Source organism: Nyctibius grandis, chromosome 2, assembly GCF_013368605.1.
Source record: "Nyctibius grandis isolate bNycGra1 chromosome 2, bNycGra1.pri, whole genome shotgun sequence".
In the NCBI taxonomy this organism is placed as follows: domain Eukaryota; kingdom Metazoa; phylum Chordata; class Aves; order Nyctibiiformes; family Nyctibiidae; genus Nyctibius; species Nyctibius grandis.
The window spans coordinates 18,956,210-18,979,463 of NC_090659.1; the positions used below are offsets into that span (position 1 = coordinate 18,956,210).

Sequence of the window (23,254 nt, forward strand, 5' to 3'; positions counted from 1 at the left end):
AACAACATGTGTCCCAAGCCTTTCCCCCTTCAAAAAGTGAAAGAAGAGAAAGAAAAGCAAAGCCTACGTTTCCTGCAATTAGATGAGGTACGGCTCTCAAAAATTGAAAGCTATAATTAGGGATGTTTGGAAAGAATAACAGGGAAGCACCTTCCCACCCCACTGAAACATGTTTTCTAGAGAAAAATCTGGGCAGTGACTGCGTGGAAATGTTTCAGCTTCTGCTTTTTTAAAAATCTGAAGCAAAAAAGGGACCGTCCCTACTAAACGCAAACATTTTTGATACTTTTGGAAGTTTTCCCCAAACTCAGCTACCTTTAAAGTATTCTACAAACACATAATTTTAATTTAAAGAAACAAACAAGTCTCCATTTTTTTTTCCTTCCACAGTTGTATCCGTTTTACACTGCTGCTTTGTTACTCCTGAGTTTAGGGAAAGTACCTCCAGCAAAAGCAGAAGCAGCAGAAATGCAGCAACAGTAGAAATGCAACCAATTCAGCGAAAGAAGGTGTGAACTCCAAACCTTGTTTGATAGGAGCTGCGGTATCTGTAATCACAGTCACTGATTTTTGAAGAGGATGTGGAATGAGACGACTATATGCCGTGAAAGATTAAACAGGCAAGGTTAAGGTTGGATGTGTAAATGCTTTATGCAAGTGACTCTTCGCATAAGCTGCATTCTGCACACTAACAAATAAGCCTTGAAAATAACAACATCACAAACTTCCACACACGTACCTGATTAATGCTTGGCCTCCCTTGCTTTTTCTTCGAGGTAGTATCCAGCCCCCAAAGAGAAGAAAACCTGCTTCTCCGTTTACTGGCAGATCTAGACATGGCCTGCGTCCTCCTCCTCACTCCGGACTCCCCTGTGCGAGCCGCCACCTGTCAATGCCACATGGTTTTAAAATCAAAGGTTGCAGCATCCCACTGTACCGTGGCTTACATAATCTAACAAACAGTGGAATCTGGTTTTAAAAAAAAAAAAGGCAAATACTATGGCAACGATGTGTACTCACAACAGGGACAATGGTGATGCTGCCAGGCTACTTCCTTGTCTCTGCAATTTAACTCACTTCTTCCAATGTCAAACATCAAAAATTAAAATGGACAGTACCACCTCCCCATTTTTTGGCATTTAATCTGAGATATTTTGAAGCAGCCTAATCATCACAGAGCAAAGCCTCAGCACCAGGGAAGGGTTTGGGTTTTTTTTCTTTTTTTTTTTCTTTCTAACAAGGTTTCAAAGGTGGACACACAAAACCTGAGATTTCCAGACTTATCTGCTGCTTCCAAAAAGCCTGGTCTTTCTCTTTGCTCTTTCCTGTGGAAGTACTCTGGGCATCCTGGAACTGACTCATAACTGTTACAAGGCCAGATAAAGGCTTGCAAATAGGTCAAGGTATTTAAAACCTGCACTTCCTTAAAGAGAGCAACACTTGAAGGAGTGAGCAAAACATAGGAAGGAAAAAAGTAATCTCAAATGACCCTTTCGATTAGAGCAGTGTTAACTGCTTGGGTACTTGAAAAATGGCCTGTAGCAACCCCTTTGGAGCAAAAAGATATTTGCCTTTACTGAGACCAAATATTTGGGGAGCATTTCCCAAATGAGGAAGCTCTGGTAGAAATTAGCACGACATTAGTCAGAGGTGAAGTGTTTAGGCCAAAGTTTAAGCAGATTTCCCATGTGGAGGTGGCCTCAGGAGAGCGAGCTCCTCTCCTGCAAAAAAGGGAGTGGCAGGAGATGGCAGGTATGAACAGGAGCGCAAGGCGAAGCTAGACAGACCGACCGACCCACCCCGCCGACTTGGCCATACGCTTCCTGGAACACCTTTGTACTGGATTCCCACACCCGAAACTAGCAAAACGTGACTGTCGTTTAGCAGCCCCAGTGGGAACACCCAAATCTCTGAGTGATGCCCCAAGCTACGGAGCTGAGAAACTGGTTGTTTGGGTGCAGCAGATACAAAAACCCATATAAAGACAGGACTAACAGAAGGACGGCTTGTGTACCCAGGGAACCGTCACTGTATGAGTAATGGTGATTCTCCTTGGGAAATGTGGAGAAACCAAGGAAAAGGAGAACTTAAACACTACTGCAAGCTTCTCCATTTCCACAGCCTGGACTTGTGAGACGTTTCTTAGCTGCACCTGGGACGTTTGTGCAGAGGCACCTGGGAGACTTAGCACATCCTCTGACTAATGTACTGAGGAACATCTTCAGGAGAGCTAGGGATGCCACGCTATCACCGTGCAGCACCCAGCTCGAGTCTGAGACTCACTGCACCATCTCCATGCTAATGAGGGCAAAGGAGGACACGAGAGTTTGCTTAAAGGAGAAGAAAGCACGTGTCTTTTCCAACACAACATATTCAAAACATGTTTTTTTTCACTTGGCTCTCAAGAGACACCAGCATGAAGAGGCAGACTGTTTTTCAGGCTAACGCTCAGTGCTTTTCTAGATGCAAAAAAATAAGCATAAATGCAAATTACATCCCACCACTTAAAAAAAAAAAAAAAACATAAATCCACCAGCAATTATCAGGATGATGACGCTAATCTTTTCATATATAAAAGAATAAAAATGCTTTTGACTGAATTACAGCTCTGGATTCAACTGAAGGGTACAGCTGACACATACAAGACCACAGTGGAGCTCAGCTATTTCTGTGAAGCTCCAGGAGTCCAAGCTGAAACTACAGGAACTTGATTTAAATTCATTTAAAAACCCACCACTTTGCAATACTTTTCCCTGTATTTTTAAGAACTGGGTTGTTACATTATTTAAATTTAAACAACGATTTCAGACATTATTTGCCACACTATAAGTAACAGAGAAGAACATTTCCCCTCCCTTGTGGAGCATCAGGTGTTGATCACTAGAGACCGGATATTAGACTAACTGGTCAGTAGATTCATCCATATGGTAGAAAGCAAGCCATGCCCGAGAAGGTCTAAGCCAACACATGCTGAGGGCCTCGGAAAGACCTCCATTGACTTCACCAGACTTTTGGATCAAGTCCATGTACACGTACATTAAAGATGAGCCTGATCTTGTAACAGGAAGATCTGCTTATAGAAAGTATGTTTATAGTGCAGATCTGCAAAATTCAAAATCACACATTTAGGAGAAACATGGTTCTTACACTTCCATCAGGCCATAGCTTGCAAGTGTCCGCTTTTTAACCTATATCCAGGACACACACACCTTTCAAGAAGCAGAATATTCTGCATGCTAAGGTAAGGGCTCACCCCCCAGGCACAAACTGCTCTTTGTCGACATGATCTCTGACCCCCCAGGACACATGAAGCAATTTGCAGGTTGGCAAAGATGACCTCTGGCCTCCGTTCAAACTTACCAGTGCATGAAACGACGAGACTGAAAAGATTCCAAGACGGCCCATCGCAACTTTCGTTGGACGGCTGGCAAAAGCAAGCAGTCTTTTAGGGTTTGGGAGCTCCCCTCCTTGGAGACTAGCCAAGTAACAGCGGTACCGAAATAGGTCCATCTGGAACTGTTCAAGATTTTGTTCCCAAACGAAGATCTGTGTACAGTGAAGATTGAAGAGTGAGACGCATGAGAAGAAAAGGGGAGAGGAAGAAGAACAGAGTGGTAAATACCTTCAGAAAATTCTACTGTTCCCAGTAATACACCTCTTTCACCAATGCTGATCTCATTCAAGAAACTTTGATTCCCCTTCTTTCCCGCTCTCCCCTATCCTCCCAAACCCAAACAGGATACAAATAATAAAAAAGTTTTCATTAGATGAAAAACAACTTTTTTTATGTTCATGGCAGAAGTCTTCTCCTGGGACAACTGCTCCTTTGATAGAGTGTTAATTAATAGCAGTAAAATTCCATTTTTAATTTGCTTTGTATTCCAGGATTCTCTTCCGAGCAGTCCCTTAAGAGGCTTCTTTCATGCATCAAGGGCATCCGAGAAACAAGAAGACCCAACCCCACCAAATTCCACATACAGAGCTCCCCGAATCAGCAGCCACAGCAGCAGCATTACTGTAAGCATCAACAGAGCTCACCATACTTGAAAAAGTGTAGTACACTGGGGATAATTAATCTTATCAGCAGAAGAGCACTATAATCAGCCTATGTAAGGACTTATTTAAATAATTCAAATTGCAGATAGGAAACAGTTTCAAAGTGTTTAGAAAAACTCAGTTACACAGAGAGACTGCTCTGCCCTCTCACTGTGACTGACAGCCTTTGAGTGGAGCCCTTTCAACAGAGGCGAGCATCTCACTCCTCTCTCCCCCTTTCTCATGGGCTTCCAGGGGGTGTGAAATCTCTTTAGTTTAGTGCATTAGGGCCCCGGCCACTCCCTATCGTTTGCATTACAGGCACATTTGGCAGCCGTGGTAAAAGAGCTACAAACTAATGAAGCAGGAGCCATATGTTAGTTTCCTAAAATAAGGTGCCGCTGTGGCAGCAGGAGAGACATCTGCTCTAGGCTCTCTGCTTCTGAAACGCAACTACGTTGTCCACTTGAAGTCAGAAGGAGTGGTCCCAAGGAGCAGCCATGAGGTCAAGGCAGGCCCTTGTAACAAGCAGAAACCAGGGATGGCTTCTTCATCCCATCTGCTAGCAGAACAACCAGACTCTTCCACGCTTAAGACAACAGCAAGAGCAGCATTTGCCAGTCTATGACCAGCTCTTCCCTAAGGTGTCCTGTTGCCATGGCCAGGTAGCCTCTTCACTCCCCTAAAGCCCTCACTAAACCTCTGAGTGGCTAGCCAAATCCCTTGCGTGGAGGCCAGGAGAAGACAGCCCATGCTGTACCTTAGTGCACGTTGTTTGGAGAAATGGTGCAACTAGGACAGCCAGCACAGCTCTCCTGCCAGCCCACGTCCCACCTGCTCTGGGGAGCTCTGCCAATGCACACACATGGCACCGTGGGAGCAGACAGAGGTGCCGCTAATCTGAAGAAGGCCTTAAATATTTGCTGGGGGCTTATTTCACACAAGCAAGCAAGATTACTTGATCCAGTATGGTCTTCTTCTTCTTGGAGTCCGTTACTGAAGACAGCTGCATTTCACCCATTTTCTTCATCTTCTCATCCATATCAATCTTCTGCTCCAGCTTTTTTATCTCTGTTTTCAGGAGCTTGACGGTATCCTCTTTGTGATGCTGCCTTGCCACCGCAGTTGCACAAGCCGAATGGATTGCCGTGATCCAGTTCTCCAGTTCAGTCTGGCTAGAGGTCTGAAGAGAGGGAAAGAGGGGGAAAAGAAGTCAGGATCCTCTTTAAAATTGATTGGAGATTAACAAATGCAATTCCAAGGAGTTTCCTTTCCCTTTGATCTTAAGATTCAAAGCCTTAAATCCACTTACGAGAGCAGTAATAAAAACCCCATCATGCTTAAGCAGGCCATTTCTAACTCAGCACTAGGCATTCAGCACTTAGAATTACACCTATATCTGCGCTTTGCAGCTGTACAGTGTTTCCCAGCAAGGTCTCAGGAATTACCTTCCTTGTTCAATGCAATGCTGCCATAATTTGTAGTTCAACATTTAATGACGTTTTCTAAACCCCCAGTTCTGTAAGGCACGGAATGTACCAGCCTCTGTGCCCTTCACAGTATGGAGAGCTTTTTTGGCATGCAACAGTTAGTAATAAATTAATGGCATAAACCGTGGCCATGATATCTATGAGTAGCTTTATTAGGACGCATAGACAAACAAGCTTTCCACTTCTGAAGGTCCCAAAGCACACTGAAGACAACCCTGTTATCATTAAAGGCAGGCTCATCGTAATTTTTACAGCTCTGCTACTGTCCCTTCCCAAGAATGTATGTGACAGTTCAGGAAAAGGGAACACTTAACCTCCCGGGAAGTGTTTAAGGCCAGGCTGGATGAGGCTTTGAGCAACAGATATGCCTGCCCATGGCAGGGGGGTTGGAACTAGATGATCTTTAAGGTCCCTTCCAACCCAAACCATTCTATGATTCTATGAGATATTAGGCTGGGGCATGGGACACCAGTACATTTTTCTGGAAGAGCACTATTCTGATTAGAGGCTTTTGACACAGAAAAGAATATTTCAAAGCGTTCCTTTTCCAGACTTTCAAAATAAAAAGTAAATCTTCTTTGCCTTCTTACTAAACTTCATTCCCTTTTACAGTAGGTTGTAAAACAAAATTTACAGCCAATTCAGGGTTGCAGCAGACTTTCTCTGAGTGTCAGCCTTTAGCAATAATCACACTGGTATCTGGCTCGTGGCTGAAAAAGTAGCAAGGTGCCAAACCACCTTGTTCTAATTAAACTTTCTGATGATACCTGATCTATTAATAGGCAGCACAGCATGACTTCTCCAGTTGCTAGCATAGATGAAGAAGGTCGTCCTCACTGCTCTCCTGGCAGTCACAGCTAACAGCAAAGGACAAGACTTACTGATGCCAATGAAAGATTCCCACAGAAGCCTGACTCTGGAAATCATGTATGCACAGGCTGGACTTCAGGCTGATGCTCCCAAAACTTCTGTGGTACTGAAGCAGGTGAAATACACATCTCAATGACATCGCTTTCCTTAGCTCAGGTTAGAAGCCCTAAGCAAAAGATAGGGTCTACACCGGAAAGACCAATCTCTTACTCCCAATTTTCTTGTCTTCAGTTGACACTGCACAAAGTATATTGCTTAAATTGGTCAGACTCCCTGCCCAGGTAATAATATTAACAAGCTCTCATTCATAGACAGGGGCTTACAATGTCTTATTGCCACTGCTGAAGACATGTTGAGCCCCTCTTGCTGAGGAATTTCTGCTGAAAATAGAGAAATTATTTGCAGAATGGGGGACACTTGGCCTACAGTCAGGTCATGAAACCTAGCCTCCAGTAGAGAAGAGAGCAGCACTGGGCTTATAATGAGATGATATGTTTTGTTAATTCCTAGCAAAACTGTAACAGCAAGAGGTCCTATTTTTATCTTATTCAATTTTAAATTATTATCTGTATACCGTTAGATTCAGTTTTCTTTTCGGCTTCCTGGGGAGAGAGGGGGGAAAAAAAGAATCTGGAATGGACTTTAGGAGCTGAAGACTCTTCTGGTCGATTAATAGGCAAAGGGAATCACTCCGCTTCTCAACGAAAAGGACCACATAAACAAGCTGCAACCATCTGATACATAAGTATATGGTGTCACAAGTTGCTCTGAGCTCCTGGAAAATGCACGTGACATCTGCAAGTAATGGATTTGTGTAGGCACGGTAAGAACTGACTGAGTAAGGAATCATCGTGTAGGAGGCATGTGATGTCTCTAGGTGCAACGCAGTGGGAAGGCTTGTTACAAGATGTCCAATATTTGGACGCATTACAAAGCAACCCTTTTTTTCTCCCTAAGTACACAGTCTCCATAGGACAGAAATAGTCTGCAGATCTGTGGTTTCTTCTCATCAAAACCGCTACTACAGCACTGTGTTGTGTGTGGACGGACGTGTATAACATGAGCAGTTAAGTAACACTGCTGAACAGCCATACATGTGTGTCAGCTGCTCTGAGTGCAGCAGAACAAGCCCTACAGCACAGTCACTCGCACATTACTTCCACCACTGCAGCTGGTCTCCTTTCACTCTCTCCAAATCCATCCCTTCTTTCTCTTCTGCTTCGCTAGCGATGCATGGATTCTATGGCAGAAGGGACACATGAAGGAAAAATTTCTGCAAGGCAATATAAATGATTGGTTTTCATTTGAAAAGGCTCATTTTTGCTTTTTCCCACAAGGTTAAATGAAAATCTACCCATGGCATAACACAGGGCTTTTAATCAATAAGGCCCTGTGTTGCCACAAAAGAAATGTACTGAATGTGACCTTTTCAGTATTTATCATCCACTGGCACTAATTTTATGAGAATGGAGGTTTTTCCTTGGAAAACTACATGGAAAAGATTTTACAGCTCATATTAGTAGATCAAAAGGAGGTGGTGCTCCACAACCTTTCAAGCACACGCTGAGACCGTAAGCACCACGCTTACCTCCTGGATGAAGCTCTCCAGGTGGCAAAATACATGTATCCTGCCCAGGAAAAGCATGAAGTAGAAAGGGGCAGTGCAGTATTACACTATGAGCTGAGGGAAAATCAGACTGAGGTGGCCAAGAAGCTAGTCTGCAAAAAAATGATTTTTTTGCAATCAGGTACTCAGTCTCTTCAAGATGTAAGCCAGCACCACTTCCTTTGAGTCAGTAAGGCTTTTTTATTTTGCACTAGTTTTAGAATCTAGCCCCCTGTTTAGGACAGCTGCAAGGACCTATGAGACAGTGTAATTTTAAAGATTTGCTCTGGAGTACAGGGGAGTGATGACATGGGAGTGAAGCTACCACAGAGTAGCTTCTGGTTTGAGAAGGCAAGAAACTCTGGATACATTGTCACTGGAAAGGGAAATAAATCAGGGATTCCTCTGGTGAAGAAAACTGAATCAAAAGGGGAATAAATGGCATCACCTCAGCACAGGACGGTAATTAGAAATAAAAAAAAGAGTGTCACACTTTGATTAGTGACAACATGCAGTAAGAAAGTGGAATGTCAACCTAAAAATGACTCAGGGAAGCAGCAGTTACCAAAATACAGAAATCTTTTTCAGTGAAACACATCAACTAATGTATGGTCTTTGATAGAACTACTGGATTTTTTTAAATGTACCCCGTGAAATTCAGACATTTTTATTTTCTGATTAAAAAAACTAAACATGCACTTTCAGTCTCCTCTCAGGCAACAACAAGATTTTGACTAAGGTCTGTATGAACAAGGGGCAGCTGGATTCTGCAGTGCCATTGGGAGAGCACCTGGAGGTCCAAGTACCTCCTTGCACTTCAAACTCCTCTTGGTCTTGTAAACCCCTTGAGCCTCTCTGCAAGGTCTCATCTTTGATACGTCTCTTACGAGACGCAGATAGTGTTACAGCACATTTAATGCACTACTGTATGTCCTATATTGTAACTGGCCTGCTCTGTGTGCGATAAGCATGCTGTTGAACCATGCAAAATTCCCAGTTTTTACAGGGAGGTAAGACTATTTCTTAATTCTTACTTTGTCCCAACCATCTACATGAAGAGGGTCTGGTCACTCAATAAAAACAGCAGATCTGACAGTGGTTCACATGTGGTGGTGGGTCTCTTGAGTGGTGCTTACCAAATATATCGTGTCCTTCCTCTAGCACTGCCAGAGGAAAATCCCAAACCTACTGAAGTCAGCACGATTTTTCCATTGATTTCAACCAGAGCTAAGATTTCCTCCTTGGCTGGAGAAAGAAAAAGAAAACAACTTTGTAAAACCCTTGAATCATACCAACCTGAAAGAGGAAAGCATCCCCAAGGGAGTTGCTGAGACAGAAGACAAAGTCCTTCTTGGGGTGTTCAGGCACCGCTTGCACGATGCTGTTCTCCACCCAGACAGCGTGCTTTGGGATGCTGTTGTGGTCAATGACAGATCTGCCATCAGTCTCATAGAAAAACAACGTGCATCCTAAAAGAGATGATCATATATCAGCAAGCAACATATTTAAACACAACAGCCACCCTCCATCTATTCAGCGCTAACACTCAGGACTATAAATCATCTGTATAACTGTCACAGGGACAAGGGAGGATTTGCCAGGGCCTATTCAGGTTTTCAGCCCCACAGCGGAGAGCACCAGCAACAGCCCAGTTTTCAGCCCCACGAGGTGGTGGTTTTCATGCCACGGGGGCACACCACAAGCTGTATGGGTACATCAAGCCGTGCCCTAGCAGGCCATTTTGTTCACCCTAGGATTACTAAAACAGAGCCGCAGACACGAGCCGAGAAAGTCACGGGCAGTAAAATACAGCCCCAGATGAGAAACATCATTATAAGTCCCAAAGTGAGGGTCCTCCATGTCCACCCCGTGCCACCGAGGGGGCCAAAAGGAAGATGCAGGCGTGAGAGCATGTCTCCCCTGGCAGTGCCAGACAGCTGCCAGTTACCCCCACCGAGCAGACAGGCCCCCCGGCAAACCTCCATGGCCCTGCCTCAGCCTCCTGCCACTGTTCGCTGTGACAGTCCCTGCCAGGCAAAGATCAAGCGATTTAATTACTAGATGCAGATGAGTAACTGGAAGAAAAATGGGCTGGAATGAGCTGTGCTCGCTGAAAGACTGACGTACAAAAAAACCCAACAAACAAACAAACAAAAACCATAAACCAAATCCTTATTCCACTATAACGTTTCAGCTCTAACTCACGGCAATACGGCCAAAAACAAAAATGCATTTTAGCTGGAGACAGCAGAGAATTTGCTTGGTTTTACAAAATAATCTTTACAATTCTCTGGGGAGAAAAAAAAAAAAGGTATAGCAAGCCTGCAATTTGGGAGACCCCCAAAAAAGAGTCTCCTTCTCTCTCTCTCACATTCCCATGTTATCTACAGTTGCTTTAAACGAAAACTGGCACATTGTTTCTCTGCCACTGGAACCAGCCCTCTCAGGGCAAAGGGGTGCCCTGTTACCCAGCCTCTCAGAAAACTATTTGCAGCCGAACAATAGCAGCTGTTAACTTCAAAGCCTGGTTTAAACACTAACGTTATTAAGGCACAGCAATCTAAGGAGCAAAGCTCCACTTGAGTCAAAGCACTTTAAAATAACATTGCCTCCCTGCTCATCCTTCCCCTTTTTCCTCCCAGATGGCCCTTTGTTTGCCTGCTCCTCACAGCAAGACCTTCCTACCACAGGGCCCCCCTCCCAGGAGATTTGGGCTCCCCCCTGCCCCTGAGCCCTCCCTCTTTCCTCTTTCATTTCCCCAGTCTCTCTAACAACCCCAAGGAAGAGCTGGCACCTAACTTTGCTGTTGGTTTTAAAATAGTGCTGCAAATTAAAAAGAAAAAAAAGTGCTCTAAAAAAAAGCAGTCTGTGGGGAGGACAGGGCTTTAACTATACTGAGCTTTTTGGTAATCCCACCTACAGCAGGAGACATGGCTCTGCCTCCCCCGGCTCACAGAGGAGGCTGGTGCAGTGGAGGAAAGGGAGGTCAGTCCCAAAACCCTGCAAGCATTGCTTCCCATTTTACTGCTGATGCAACTGCACGAAGATTAATTAGATGTCGCTTGAGGAGGCCAGCTCCTGTGTTTTGCTGCTCCATTAACATTTCTGTGCATTTATAAGCACTCAGATCCCGAATGGGGCTGAGGAACACTCCTAGCAGGAACTGCAAAAATTCAGAGAGCAAAGGGTCTGTGGTCTGGGCAGCTGAGGAGGCTGGCAGGGCAGACGGGTGCTGAGGGCTGCCCACCACAAGATGGGTGACGCAGCCAGAGCCAACATCTCCCAAGTCACAAGCCAGCCTCGATGACCAAACCATGGCTTCCTGTCCACACCGCAAATGTGTTGCAGCTCGCTGGGTGTTTATACTTGTGAAGCACATCTCGGAAAAGGAGAGGCCAATGGCACTAAGCACAAGAGTTACAAGAGGAATGCAAACAAAGACAGAGCCCCTGTTTGAACGTGTGCTGGTGTCATCACTAGCAAACTCCCACTGTCACGTGCCTGTGGCTGCACACAGGTATTTAGTCTGTCAGCAAGCCATAGACATGCTTCTTAAAGGAAACACACAGTGCTTGAAGAATCCACCCTAGGTGGTGCCAGCAGGACTCGAAGCAGGGTATGAACCCCACTTCAGTGCAGCACAGTCACGTGTCTTGGACTACACGCATGCCATCATGTCATCACATCAACAACCATCAAATAAAACCCCCCTCTGAAAAACATCAGGACCACTTTCTCATACTTGATGTTAATTGTACCGAAGTTCACAGCAGCTTTTGTTAAGGGTCTATGCTACTGGTTTCTTCATCTGCAGCAATAGGCAACCCACAGGACACCGCAGATGCCCATCTGGATAAACCCTTGCACGTTTGCTCTGTACCTTTCAGGGAAACCCAGTAGTGTTTCCATTTCCTGCGTGTGGCAGACTCCACTTTCTTGTTCTTTTTGTGCACCAGGAAGTTTTTCACTGCCAGAGCGCCGGCTTTCCGTACCGTGCCCTGGGCAGCCGTCAAGAGGATGTCAGACTGCCCCGGGGAGCTGAGGGTGCCGCTGCTCTGCTCATCGCTGAGGGCAGAGCCGGCCTCCTCCAGGTTCTCGCTGTTGGTGGTGCTCATCTCCAGCTCCCGGCGGAAGTTCTCATACACTCCCTGGCGAAGCCCATCACCTGTCGAGCTGCTCCCACTGTCGCTGCCGATGAAAGCCCGACTGGTTGTCGGGGAGTAACTCGAGTTGGTAGCATTGGAGCGTCTAGAAAGGAGGTCAGTGTCGGTGGCTGCTCCCTCAATCCCACTGTCGGTGAACTCACTCCCCTCGCCTGCATTGACGTCCTAGTTGCAAGAGAGACACAGCGTGAGATGAAGAGCCTGGCTGAGCCTGGCCTTCTGGAGACACCGACAGAACCCGAAACGCCCAAGTGGCACCACATTTCTTCACCCCTCCATTTTGTCTGGCACTGGAAATCCCTCATCACTTTTTCTTCTGAAGACAAAAAACTGGGAAAAGGTAGGGTAGGCAGAACTTCCAGCACAGTTTAGGAAAGAACAGTCACACATGCATGATTTCAGGTGGTGCCTCTACAGCCTTAGCATTTTGGAATATAAGACACAGCATCATCCATTTACATTAAGCTAAGTTAACCATGCTAAAGGTTTTGCAAAAGGAGAACATATGGTAGCAAAAACTGGCAATGTCAAGAAAAGCAGCAGTCGACCTACGCATTTTGAAAAGAAAACATTGATATTGTACATTCACACCTACAGTTGAAGATACATTTTAGACATCCCAAGATTGTCATTTGCAAATTATATAACTAAAAAGGTACTTTTTTTTCTTCTAAGAGGTTGATGTATTTGAGATTATTTCTGTTTTGTGCCACTTCTACATCACGAACTCTAACGATGGGCCAGAATACTATGGTGACAGACCCTGCCAAAACACCTCAACAACAGAGGACCCTTCCTCATCCCCAAGAACTTGCAGCTGAAGGATCAGAAGATACAAGAATACGGCCAGCTTGAGGAAGACAGGAAACAACATGACCGAACTCAGGTTTTGAAGGCTGAATGCAGTATTTATTTTGAGAGAAAACAGGCTTCTAGGTGTTGGTTCAATGACCAGTATTCTATGCATCCAAGAGCAGCTTCGCAGAAACCAAGAAACCCTCCACTGAGCTCTGTCTGAAATCTTCCTCCTGTGGAGCAAGAGCTGGATGACAAAACCTTAGGGGGAGGGGTGTTGCTGACTCTGACTTAACTTTTAAGGCACTAATTTGTAACGGATGGGCTCATTCTTTATAAACGGTACCTCTCGAGGGAGACTTGGAGTCCAGCTGGAAGAATAAGTGCTTCCTTCCCCGCTCAATGAACACAGTTATCCTAGTCAGTCTGGTTATTTAATGCAACACACAGTGACAGACAAGCTGTTCTGGACAGGCCAATATTCCTCTACTCTCACTGCACATGTAAGAGCTGAGCAGGCCTTCCTGTAAGTGCAGTCATCTACCCGTACAGAGTAGTTTTCACAATGACACATTTTTTCCTGCTGTTCCAATACACTTGTTTTTTTGGAAGCCAATTATCTTCCCATTTCTTGCAGCACTGCAAAGGAGGGATATCTGGAGAGGGGAATTGGTGCTGCTCAGAAACCAGTGTTTACAAAACACTGCTGCAAGCGAGTTTTTGCACTCCATCACGAAAAACTGGATGGTGCAACTTCTGATGACAGCACTCCAGCTGAAACCCCGAGCGTCAGGGAGCCAGGACTGGCATGGCCGCTCGATGCTCACACACCCAAGGCACTGCGTCTCTGCCAGCACAGCTACATCGGCGTAAAACCGGCACGCCAAAGAACTGAACCGTATCCCCTGTGTTCACTGGGATAATTATTCCCATAGAAGGATCAGGGTTTGCATTTGTTTTCTGGGCCCTTCTTCCTCCATAACTTTTTCAAAGAGAAGAAGTGTGCCACACATATACCATAAACAAACCTGCGTTCTGCAGTGAACATTACGTAACGGTGGCAACAGAAATTATTTAAGGTTTTGAGATTTTTATTTTAGCTTAATAATTTAATAAGTATACAATCTGTCTCACAATTATTTTGTCCATCCTATACAAAAGGTATAATTCTAAAATTTCAGCTGATGTAACTTTTAGGAAGCATATCTCATGCTTTAACTAGAATTAGTCGGTTTAAAAAAATAAAGAGCTACTAAAACAGACCACCAACTCGAGGGAGACAGGATTTGTAATTTTGCCAGCCAGTGTATGCGTAAAACTTTCCTGGTGCTTTTTAGCAGATGGAGTATTTTTTCAAAATTAGAAGTGCACCCAGAGCTGCAATGCAGGCTCTCAAGGTCCCTCGTGTCCAGTGTGACACAGCCTTCTCATGTAACCTTGGTGAGACACAGCATTAATCGCCTCAGTTTCCCCGTCCATAAATGGGGATATACAGGTATAATGGTTTACTATTTATAGAAAAATGCAAGGATGGAAAACTCTGCGTGAACATTATATATGCTCATGAGCTTAAATTGTAGCACATCTTGCAAACATCTTTATAATCTTTACCACAATGCAAGTGGTAGGCTGGACAGGTCAAAAGATCTTTTCAGCATAATGCTGCAGCCCTGCCCCTAACCTCCCTCTGCTCCCTGCACTCCCTTTTCCTCTCTTAAATACCCCGTATCAAAGACTTCCAGCCAACCAGTTCAAGGCCTTTGGTAGAAGGAGGGTCTGAGCATACAAAGGTCAGAACGGTTCAAAACCTACAGCCTGCTAATATTGTTCACGCTCATGAATTATGAAACGTAGCATTGAGTGAGCTCAGCACTTTCAGAAGTCTGCTGTATGAGAAGATCGGTCTCGGGGTTAGTAGGGTTAAGAGCATTCATTGCACAGGTCTCTGACTTCTGAGTTCCTGCTGCAATGTCAGCTCGTTCTCATCGGAGGGTATGAAAAGCTCTCAAGAAACAGCCGGCATCTGCTCTGGCTGTCTTGCAGTGCTATAACCCGCATACTGAAGCACATTCAATTAAGAGTTCATCAGAAAGTACAGAGGTTTAGTATTGTGCTTCCACAGAAATGTGCCAAGGCTGAAGGGGTAACAGTCCCAAGCCAAGTAACAAACCATAGCAGGGTTTGATGAATACATCACTAGGGGCACAGAACTACGCCTGCAAATTTTCAAACAAGGATGTTGAAAATTAAGCATCCCAGCTCACACCATGAGCAGCATGGCTCTCCACTGATGAGATCGATGTGGACACACGGGCCTCTAGCTTTGGTGTCCAGCTTCAAAGTACCTACTGACATGGCCACCACAGGCTACTGCCCAGAAGCAAAGCAAACATTGCCTAACCTTGATGAGAGCTATTTAAAAATTACGCACGTTTCCTGCTTAGGTTCTCAAAGAGCCCCATGGCCAACAGCAACATCTCTCTCCTCCAAGGAAGACTTATTACCATTCCGGGTCCATGACGGGATGCACCACAAAAGCTTGCTAACAAAACAGGCATTTCACTCCTCGGCAGAAGGAGTTCCCAGGCAAAGACTCTTAGGGCCAAGAGTGAACTACCAACACGGCTCAGCCCTCACTACTCAGCCCTCTGACTCCTGCCCAGAGTCCCTGCGGCTCTCCATCATGATGCTGATGGCATGTGCCAGGCACATTATGGGAGATGGGAGACAGCTGAAGACTGCAGAATGCACGTTTCTGAAGCCCACAGTTTTGGACATTATACACACATTATAACAAATCACCAGCACATTAATCTGGACTTGTAATTGCTGTCATCAAGGGGCTCTATTTTATTTCATTGGTTAAAAACCCCAAAAGTTTCATTCAGCTCTGTGTAAGATTCAGGATGCTGCACCGGGTATTTTACACCTCACCAGAGATCTTGTGTTTCGTATTTTCAGGCTGGCAAACAGCTGTCTCCACACAGAGGAATATTTTTGCCCAGAGAGACCAACCCAGGGACCAAATTCAAGACTGGAACTAAAATCTGTGCTGCCCTGCTTAGCCTTCCCACTGGTGTTTACCTAGTTTCGGGCCTGGGAGGACAAGAGGGCAAAGCAAGAGGGAGGTGGAAATCATTAAATTGGTCACACCAAGTAGAAAGCATGTAGCAAAGAAAAGAAAGCGTATTTCCTCCAAGACAGAGAGATGTGGGAAGTCGTGGGAATTGCAGTTCTTGGCATTTTGCAAACACAACAGGTCTTAGTCCACAGAGGCAACAAACTGAACAGACAGGGGGCTTTGTCCCTTTAATTTACGATTGCTCTGTGGAAAGCAGGGAGCATAAAGACCACTGGCTGAAGAAGGAACTAAACAGACTCTAGCGACTGTGCTGCACCGTGTGCCTCGATGGGGAGGTGGTAAGTAGTAGTACAGCTTCCACCAGGATCTGGGATCCCTGCCGCTGCTGAGGATGATGGAGGAGCAGCACCGCTTCTTATGTTGGCAGTGCTACCATATCGGTTGTAAATGCCCAGGGTTTGTGAAAAGAGCTTCAGCAGACAGTAACAGAGGGAAAGGGAAGGGAAAGGTGGAATGCCCGATGCCAGACAGATATGCTACAGAACAAGAAACCAGAGATGGAATGAATGGTGTCGTTGTTACCAAGAAGAACGCAGCGAGGCCCAGCAAGCAGGCCATGTGCCAGGACAGCTACAACAGCCCTAATAGCATTTGAGTGTAATGAAGTGGAATTATCAGAGCCCCATCAAATGCAGAGAACAATTTAACTGATGAACCAATTGGGTAAAATATTAGTGAAAGTATTAGCAACCCACTTAAATATACGTTTTTTCCTCACATGAACACTAGGTTTCAGGCAAAGCAAGCCAGAGGGTTATAAAACTGTAATGCAAGCTACATCAAGCTAATGTACTTGGTGGTGTAGCTTTTGCATTCTTACGTGATGCTGATACCTCTATATGTCCGCTACAACCCCATTTGTTAAAAAATTCTTGCTAGATTTAGAAGATATACAGAAAAAAACCTTTTGCTTCAGAAAGAATGTCTACCTTCAGCTAGCAAAAATCAGACGAAAAGTTTTGGGGCAGGTTCCAAGTGTCTTTGTCCCCTTGTTGAACATATTTGGTATTGGCACCTCCTAGCAAGGGACTACTGGATGGTATAAGCCTTGCCCAACTCTCCGGCTCATGACTGGACACATTCAGAGCGCTTGCAGTAACAACACACTTACCAAACTTCCCACCAACAGCCCTGTTACAGATACTATTAAAATAGCTTGGTGAATCACTTTTGCCTGCTTGACTGACAGCAGTGATTCATGGGTGCTTTAGGCCCATGAGACTGATTTAGCAGGAAAACTCTTACTTCCCTAATATAAACAGTTCCTTATGTGGTTAATACTTCTTTCTAAATTAACCATTAGATTAAAAGTACTCATTAGTAAAAGGCAACTGAGTGGGGTTTTTTTCTTGGAAGGGGCTCCCTCTAAGAGAATGCAAATCCTCTGCTCCCCGTCCTGTTTAGCAACAGAGCAATAAGGTGTTCACATTTAGCAACAGCCTGAAGTTGCACATAACCTGTCTAGTTGCTAGTTAGGCAAGCACCACAGAATACATTTAAAATAGATGGGTAAGCAGCCTGATAGTTTGCATGCTTTTATGTGCCTGGTGTCTCTTTGAAGCTCCTGTGTAGAAAAAGATTGGCCTGATAAGTGGTTTTCCTTTCCTTTCAGTACTGACTCTATCATCATGTGATGGTCAAGGTGGTCTGTAAAGGTACGACTTGCTCCAAATCAAAATGAAATCCTTTCTCCAGAATAACCTGAACACCTGGTAATGAATGCATTAGAAGATTTATCTGTCTCGGAAAGAGTCGAAACATAAATCACAAATTGCAATTGAAACCTGAGTGAAAGAAATAGTTTTAAAGTTGCAATGGAGAAACACAAAAGCAACTCCACAGGTCGCTCTGTCTGTGAGGAATACACTTTTGACGACTGTTACGAATGTACTGAATCGTGCCCCGGTAACTCACTGTAAAGTCAGGGGGATTATAATAATGACATGAAGTAGATCTGCTACCGCAGCAATGAACAAAGCCCCTCAACCAGATGCTGGGAGTTGATAGGAAAAAAGGTTTTGAAAATATCTACAGGCCTGTGTACAACAGGTCAGTATTATATGAGAACTAGCCAGGATGCACCAGACTGACAGCAGGCTTTGAAGAACTACACTGACAGCAACAAACTAACATGGGCCAACTGCAGTTTTCTGTTGGATTGGTTAGGTTCTGTTTACACCTCCTAGGAGGGCTCCCAAGTCGAGTGAGGTACAGTTACAAGCCAACTGCAATTTGTATGTGGATACCAGACTGAGATGCTGGGTTTGTTACCTTTGGGAATTCAAAGAGATCGGATACTGATATGTACAAGCTGCTTTGGTTCCTACTTCTGCGCATTCACCGCACTGGTGCAACCATTTTTCAGATGTCTGAAAGAATCAAAATTAAAAAAAAAACAAAACAAAACCAAAAAAAACCCCTTATATGTGTTATTAAAGCTGCTTGGAGTGGTTTAATAAGCAAGTAGGTTTTGGCCATGGTTCTCTGAAACCAAATTTACTCCTGACAAAAAAGGTACTAGCCCAGACCTCTAGATATTTCTCCTAGCAGCGAGCTTCACTCTTATTATGGAAGGATGAATCACAGTCACAGGTTTCTGGGCAATAATCCCTGGGAAAGTCTTAAGGCATGGATTTCAATGGATTTTGGTTCCAGGATTCCTTTGTGAACTTGTCTTGATGAATGCTGTACAGTGTAATTTGGCACCTTGGAAAGCCAGACAAGGTACTGGGTGCCAGGCACCCAGAAGATACTCAAATATGGGAAGGAGATGTGCATCCACTTTGCTCCTGCAGGACAGGCAGGTAGTAAACACCAATGTATCAAGCATCCATCAACCCCATTTCCATTGCAGGCAACTCTGACTGATACATATGGCTGTTACCTCAGTATTACACTTGGCTCCTTTGCTCCATGTTAAGCTATCACGTTAGCTTGGTGCCTCTAACACAGGGGTTGGGAACATTTTTAGTTCACTGACTCCCCAGACATTTTCCAGCTAATATGTGGGCCCTTCCAGAAAGAACATCTCTGTAGACCACCATGCTTCCCCAAGGAGCCTAGTTTTCTTAGCAGACTTAGATGCCTTAAAGGCAAAGTATAGACCCACAGGGACTCCTGCAGCAGTCAGGAAAGAACAACCCTGGAGGACTTGTCAGCTGTGAGATAGAAATGTTGAAAATTAAACTGTCCCCCACAAAGCTGCAGGGAAATGCGTGGGACAGCTTTACCCTTCTCTGCAAGGTACTGTGCAGAGCTCTTCACTGACTCAGGACAGTTGTGGCATCAGTTTGTGATCTGTTCATAGAATCATAGAGTACCTTGAGCTGGAAGCAATCCATAAGGATCATCGAGTCCAACTCCCTGCTCCTCGCAGGACTAAATTTCATCTTGCAGAAAAAGACTAGTACATCTTACTACACAGATATAATATACATTTAGCGCATGCATACGAGTAAGTGTCATGTTCAGAAAGTTAGTTTTGCACCCCTAAGAGCTAAAGCATTGGGTAAAGGGAAGGGGAAGGATGTTTTGATTTTGCTTTTTAATAACATGAGAGAAATCCAAGCCTGTGAGAGACACATGGAAACAGCACAAAGCACTACCATGGGACCTGAGCACACCGGCTCTTCCCTGGTTTTAGCACTGACTTTTAAGGGGTGCTAAAGTATATAATACCATGAACGAGAGTCAACCTATAATCCAGTAAAGCCTCTTGCAGTGTGGTCCCTGCACGCAGCTTCTGACACCTGCGCACATCTGGGGTGGACACCCACTTTCCATCCCCAGCAGTGGAGGAAGTCTCAGTTCTTGAGCGCTGTAGCGTTTAATCCCCCTGTTCCCAAATGATATGCTGAGGACCCCCCAAAACTTACCTTGCTTTCATCCCAATGGACCACCCAGCTGAAGAAAGTTTCTAGAGGGACTGAGCTAACCATAAACTAATGCAAGCAGCCTAACTGTGCTCGATTTAAACAAATGGCAACATGCCTAACCAAAATCCTCCAAGTAAAATACAGGGTTAGGTTACTTTTTGTTCGCTCGGTGCCAAGAAGAGGCAATTCCTCCCGAGAAATGTAATAGAGGGGGTAGAAGTGGGGAAGGGGAAAAGCTGCTAGAACAGCAGCTTGAAATCAAAACATATCATCTGTGAGGATTTCACCTGAACAATCACCTAATTTAAGGGAGCAGGGAAATGTCTGCCATCTGGGATGATGACTAGTCACAGGATCACATGCCGAAGCTCTCTGAAAGAAAGGTTTCAATGGAGCACTTCACTGGAAAGGATCACTACCAAATTGCATCCATCTAAGTAAGCACAGCCCAGCAAACAAGCAGCTGGGGCAACCTGTCTGTGATTTTTAAGTGGAAAGTACTTGAAACGAAAAACATGCAGTGTATATAGCTTTACAGAGAACACAATTATTGGTAATGGCACAAGCACTTCAGATGTATAAATGACAAAGTCCTACTGTTTAAAAAAAACATGCCTGAATGGAGCTAGATCAGATATCACGACTGCTAATTTGCTTTCCATTGGCTTCAGACCAAGAGCGAAGGAAGAAAAACAAATTAAGATCTTCGAAAGAGTATCAAAATATTTGCCAGCGAAGACCAAAACACTCATTTTCACATGCTCTTTCCCTGACAATATTGGGGCAGAGTTGTGTGCTCTGAAGGGAGTGACTGCTATTTGCTTTAAAATATGCTGAATAGGCAATATCTGATCTAATCTCATCCATCTGGGAGGGGCAGCCTAGTGACAGAGCAGGGAAGACGTCTGAGTTTGAGTCTGAAGCCCTCTATTCAAGCTTTCCTCCAGGCTCACGCTGAATCCGCTTCCAGTTAGCCAGGCTATAAACAGCTCATTTTGTCTAGCCCTTGAATGGGTCTGGTCATTCAGACCCACTGAGAGCTGTCATACTGGCACTCAACAGGAGCCTAGATGTGGATTCGCAAGCAGTTTACACTGGTGCAAGCTTGGGCTGCCACCATAATGCATGGTTACCCCTTCCCCCCAAGCCCATTTCCACCCCTTCCTTTAACTTGGTGCCCTGTGGCTAGTAGCTGAAAACAGCGATGCTTGGTTTTAAGAGGGTTGTTTGCCTAGAGGCTCAGTAAAGTGACAAGCTGACCGGCACTCTTCGGTGGGATTCAGCCCCTTAGGTCACCCGAGCCAATCCGTACGACTCGAGGATCTCCAGCTTTTGGAGACACGAAGCGCGGCTCAGGCTATATCCGAGATCTTGGGAATGATCTCCGTCTGAAAGGCTCTACGGGACTGCGTGAACAGGGGCTCAGATCAGTGAGATGCACACTACAGCTGAAAACCAGTATCATCTTTTAGGCACTTACTAAACTATGTGTCATTAATTATAATTTAATGATACACGACTTTGCCTTTATTTCTTTCCTCGATTCCATCTGGAGTCAAACAACTAATATTAAAGGTCTGGGTCAATCTGGTTAAGAATCATACTCAGGTTGAAAATATCTATGTTTTCCAGAATACTGACTGAGATGTACAGAATTACGTTAATAGGAGCAGAGCTTCAGCTGCTGAAGACAGTCTGCCTGGAAAAGCGATGACCGAGGAGGGCTATAAGACCAGGCTGTGAGGTCACAAGTGTTATGCAGAGAGTGAACAGGATGCAGTGGAAGCCAGAAGCAGAAAATTATTTCAGGGAAGAGAATTCACGGGGGACAGGTCAACCCAACAGTCTTGGATGCATTCCTCACTCAGGAAGACTCAAATCACTAACCTTCTGTGATCAGGAAGAATGCCCTAAAGGAAAGTTCATCCCGTACTCTCCCAGTTTTTCTTTCTTTCTTTCTTTTCCTGAGCACTTGGTATTTGGGGAACAAGGTACAGGGCTGGATGGTGCTTTCATGTGACTGACCCAGTGTGGTCCTTTTACACTTTGAGGTTATATCCTCTATGCCACAAAACCATTTGTGAAAAAGTTTTACACAACTTAAAAACAACTATCAGCTCTCTGGAGTTTAGCCATCCTACAGAGCATAATGAAACACTATAACCTGCCATAAAATTCCCTGAGATGGTAAAAAAATAATATCGACTGGAAAGATATTCTAATTTTAGACTGGTTTCTCTGTACGTCCTGATCTAATTCCCACAAAAAACCTTGGTTTCATCTCCTGCATTTTCTGCAATTTTTTTTTTACATAGGATTTTTTTTTTTTAAGGCTTGAGATCCCAAATTGCTTCAGGCTACCTACAGAGACCTAAAGATAGTAATAAACTTGAAAATCGGACAAATGGGGATTTAACACGCCAAGGACATTGCCTGGGGCTGATCCTGAAGGAGGTGCAGTTTCCAAGTCAGTTGGGCAGGAAGTTTGTTCACTCTCCCCCTGCTCAGTTTCACAACACTGGACTGGACGCAGTAAAAAACCTTTGCCTTCCCTGTAGAGTTAAGGGACATCTTGCTGCTCCTTCTCAAAAGTTACATAAAAAACCTGGACTGAACACTGTAACGCTAACGCTGGAACTGAGCTTTCCAGAGGAAATCACAAATTGGAGTATAAAGCTCAGAGAGGAACGAACCACCCTCTTTGTATGTGAGTGGTTGACCATGCAGAAAGGCTTTGGCCACCGCCTCTCCTTGGATTTTAACGCACACAGGAGTCACAGCATGCTCTAAATACTGCTTGTAAAACACCATTGCTCCCCTAGAAGACAGTCCACCCATAGCTTCACACCTACTACGAACTACTTCTAATGTCTTCCACACAAAGCAAATACCAGCACTGGAAACCCATGGAAGTCTCTGACTTCTATGGCCACCACCATCACCACCTCAACCATCACAAAAACCAGACAGGGAGGAGCAGGACCTGCAGGGCCAGAGGTAGCAGCAGGCAGAGCTGGCTCATGCTGATCCGCAGCAGACACCCATGAACAGACACACTGCTGGCACCATGGCCCGGCAACCACATTTTGCTGCGTGACCAGAACATCTTCTGTACATGCAGGATGTCTCCGTCCAACTGCCCTTGTAGCGGAGTTTGACATGTCAAGAGAGGTTCATGCCCTACGAGAGGCTGTATCCCCCCATTTGATGGTCTAGAGTAAAGAGCAGTCAGAAATTATCCACAGGGATACATGGAATAAGGAGGTGGCATGATGGGC

General features: G+C 44.8%; 1 protein-coding gene across 1 annotated transcript in view; it reads right to left on the reverse strand.

Moving 5' to 3' along the window:
- The window catches only part of TIAM1 (TIAM Rac1 associated GEF 1), an 82,868-nt gene that overhangs the window by 54,544 nt on the left and 5,070 nt on the right, over positions 1 to 23,254 (reverse strand). The window contains 5 exon segments of the mRNA XM_068425207.1: positions 740 to 886; positions 3,361 to 3,546; positions 4,994 to 5,218; positions 9,298 to 9,470; positions 11,882 to 12,329. Of these exon segments, the coding sequence (XP_068281308.1) occupies positions 740 to 886; positions 3,361 to 3,546; positions 4,994 to 5,218; positions 9,298 to 9,470; positions 11,882 to 12,329 (1,179 nt within the window).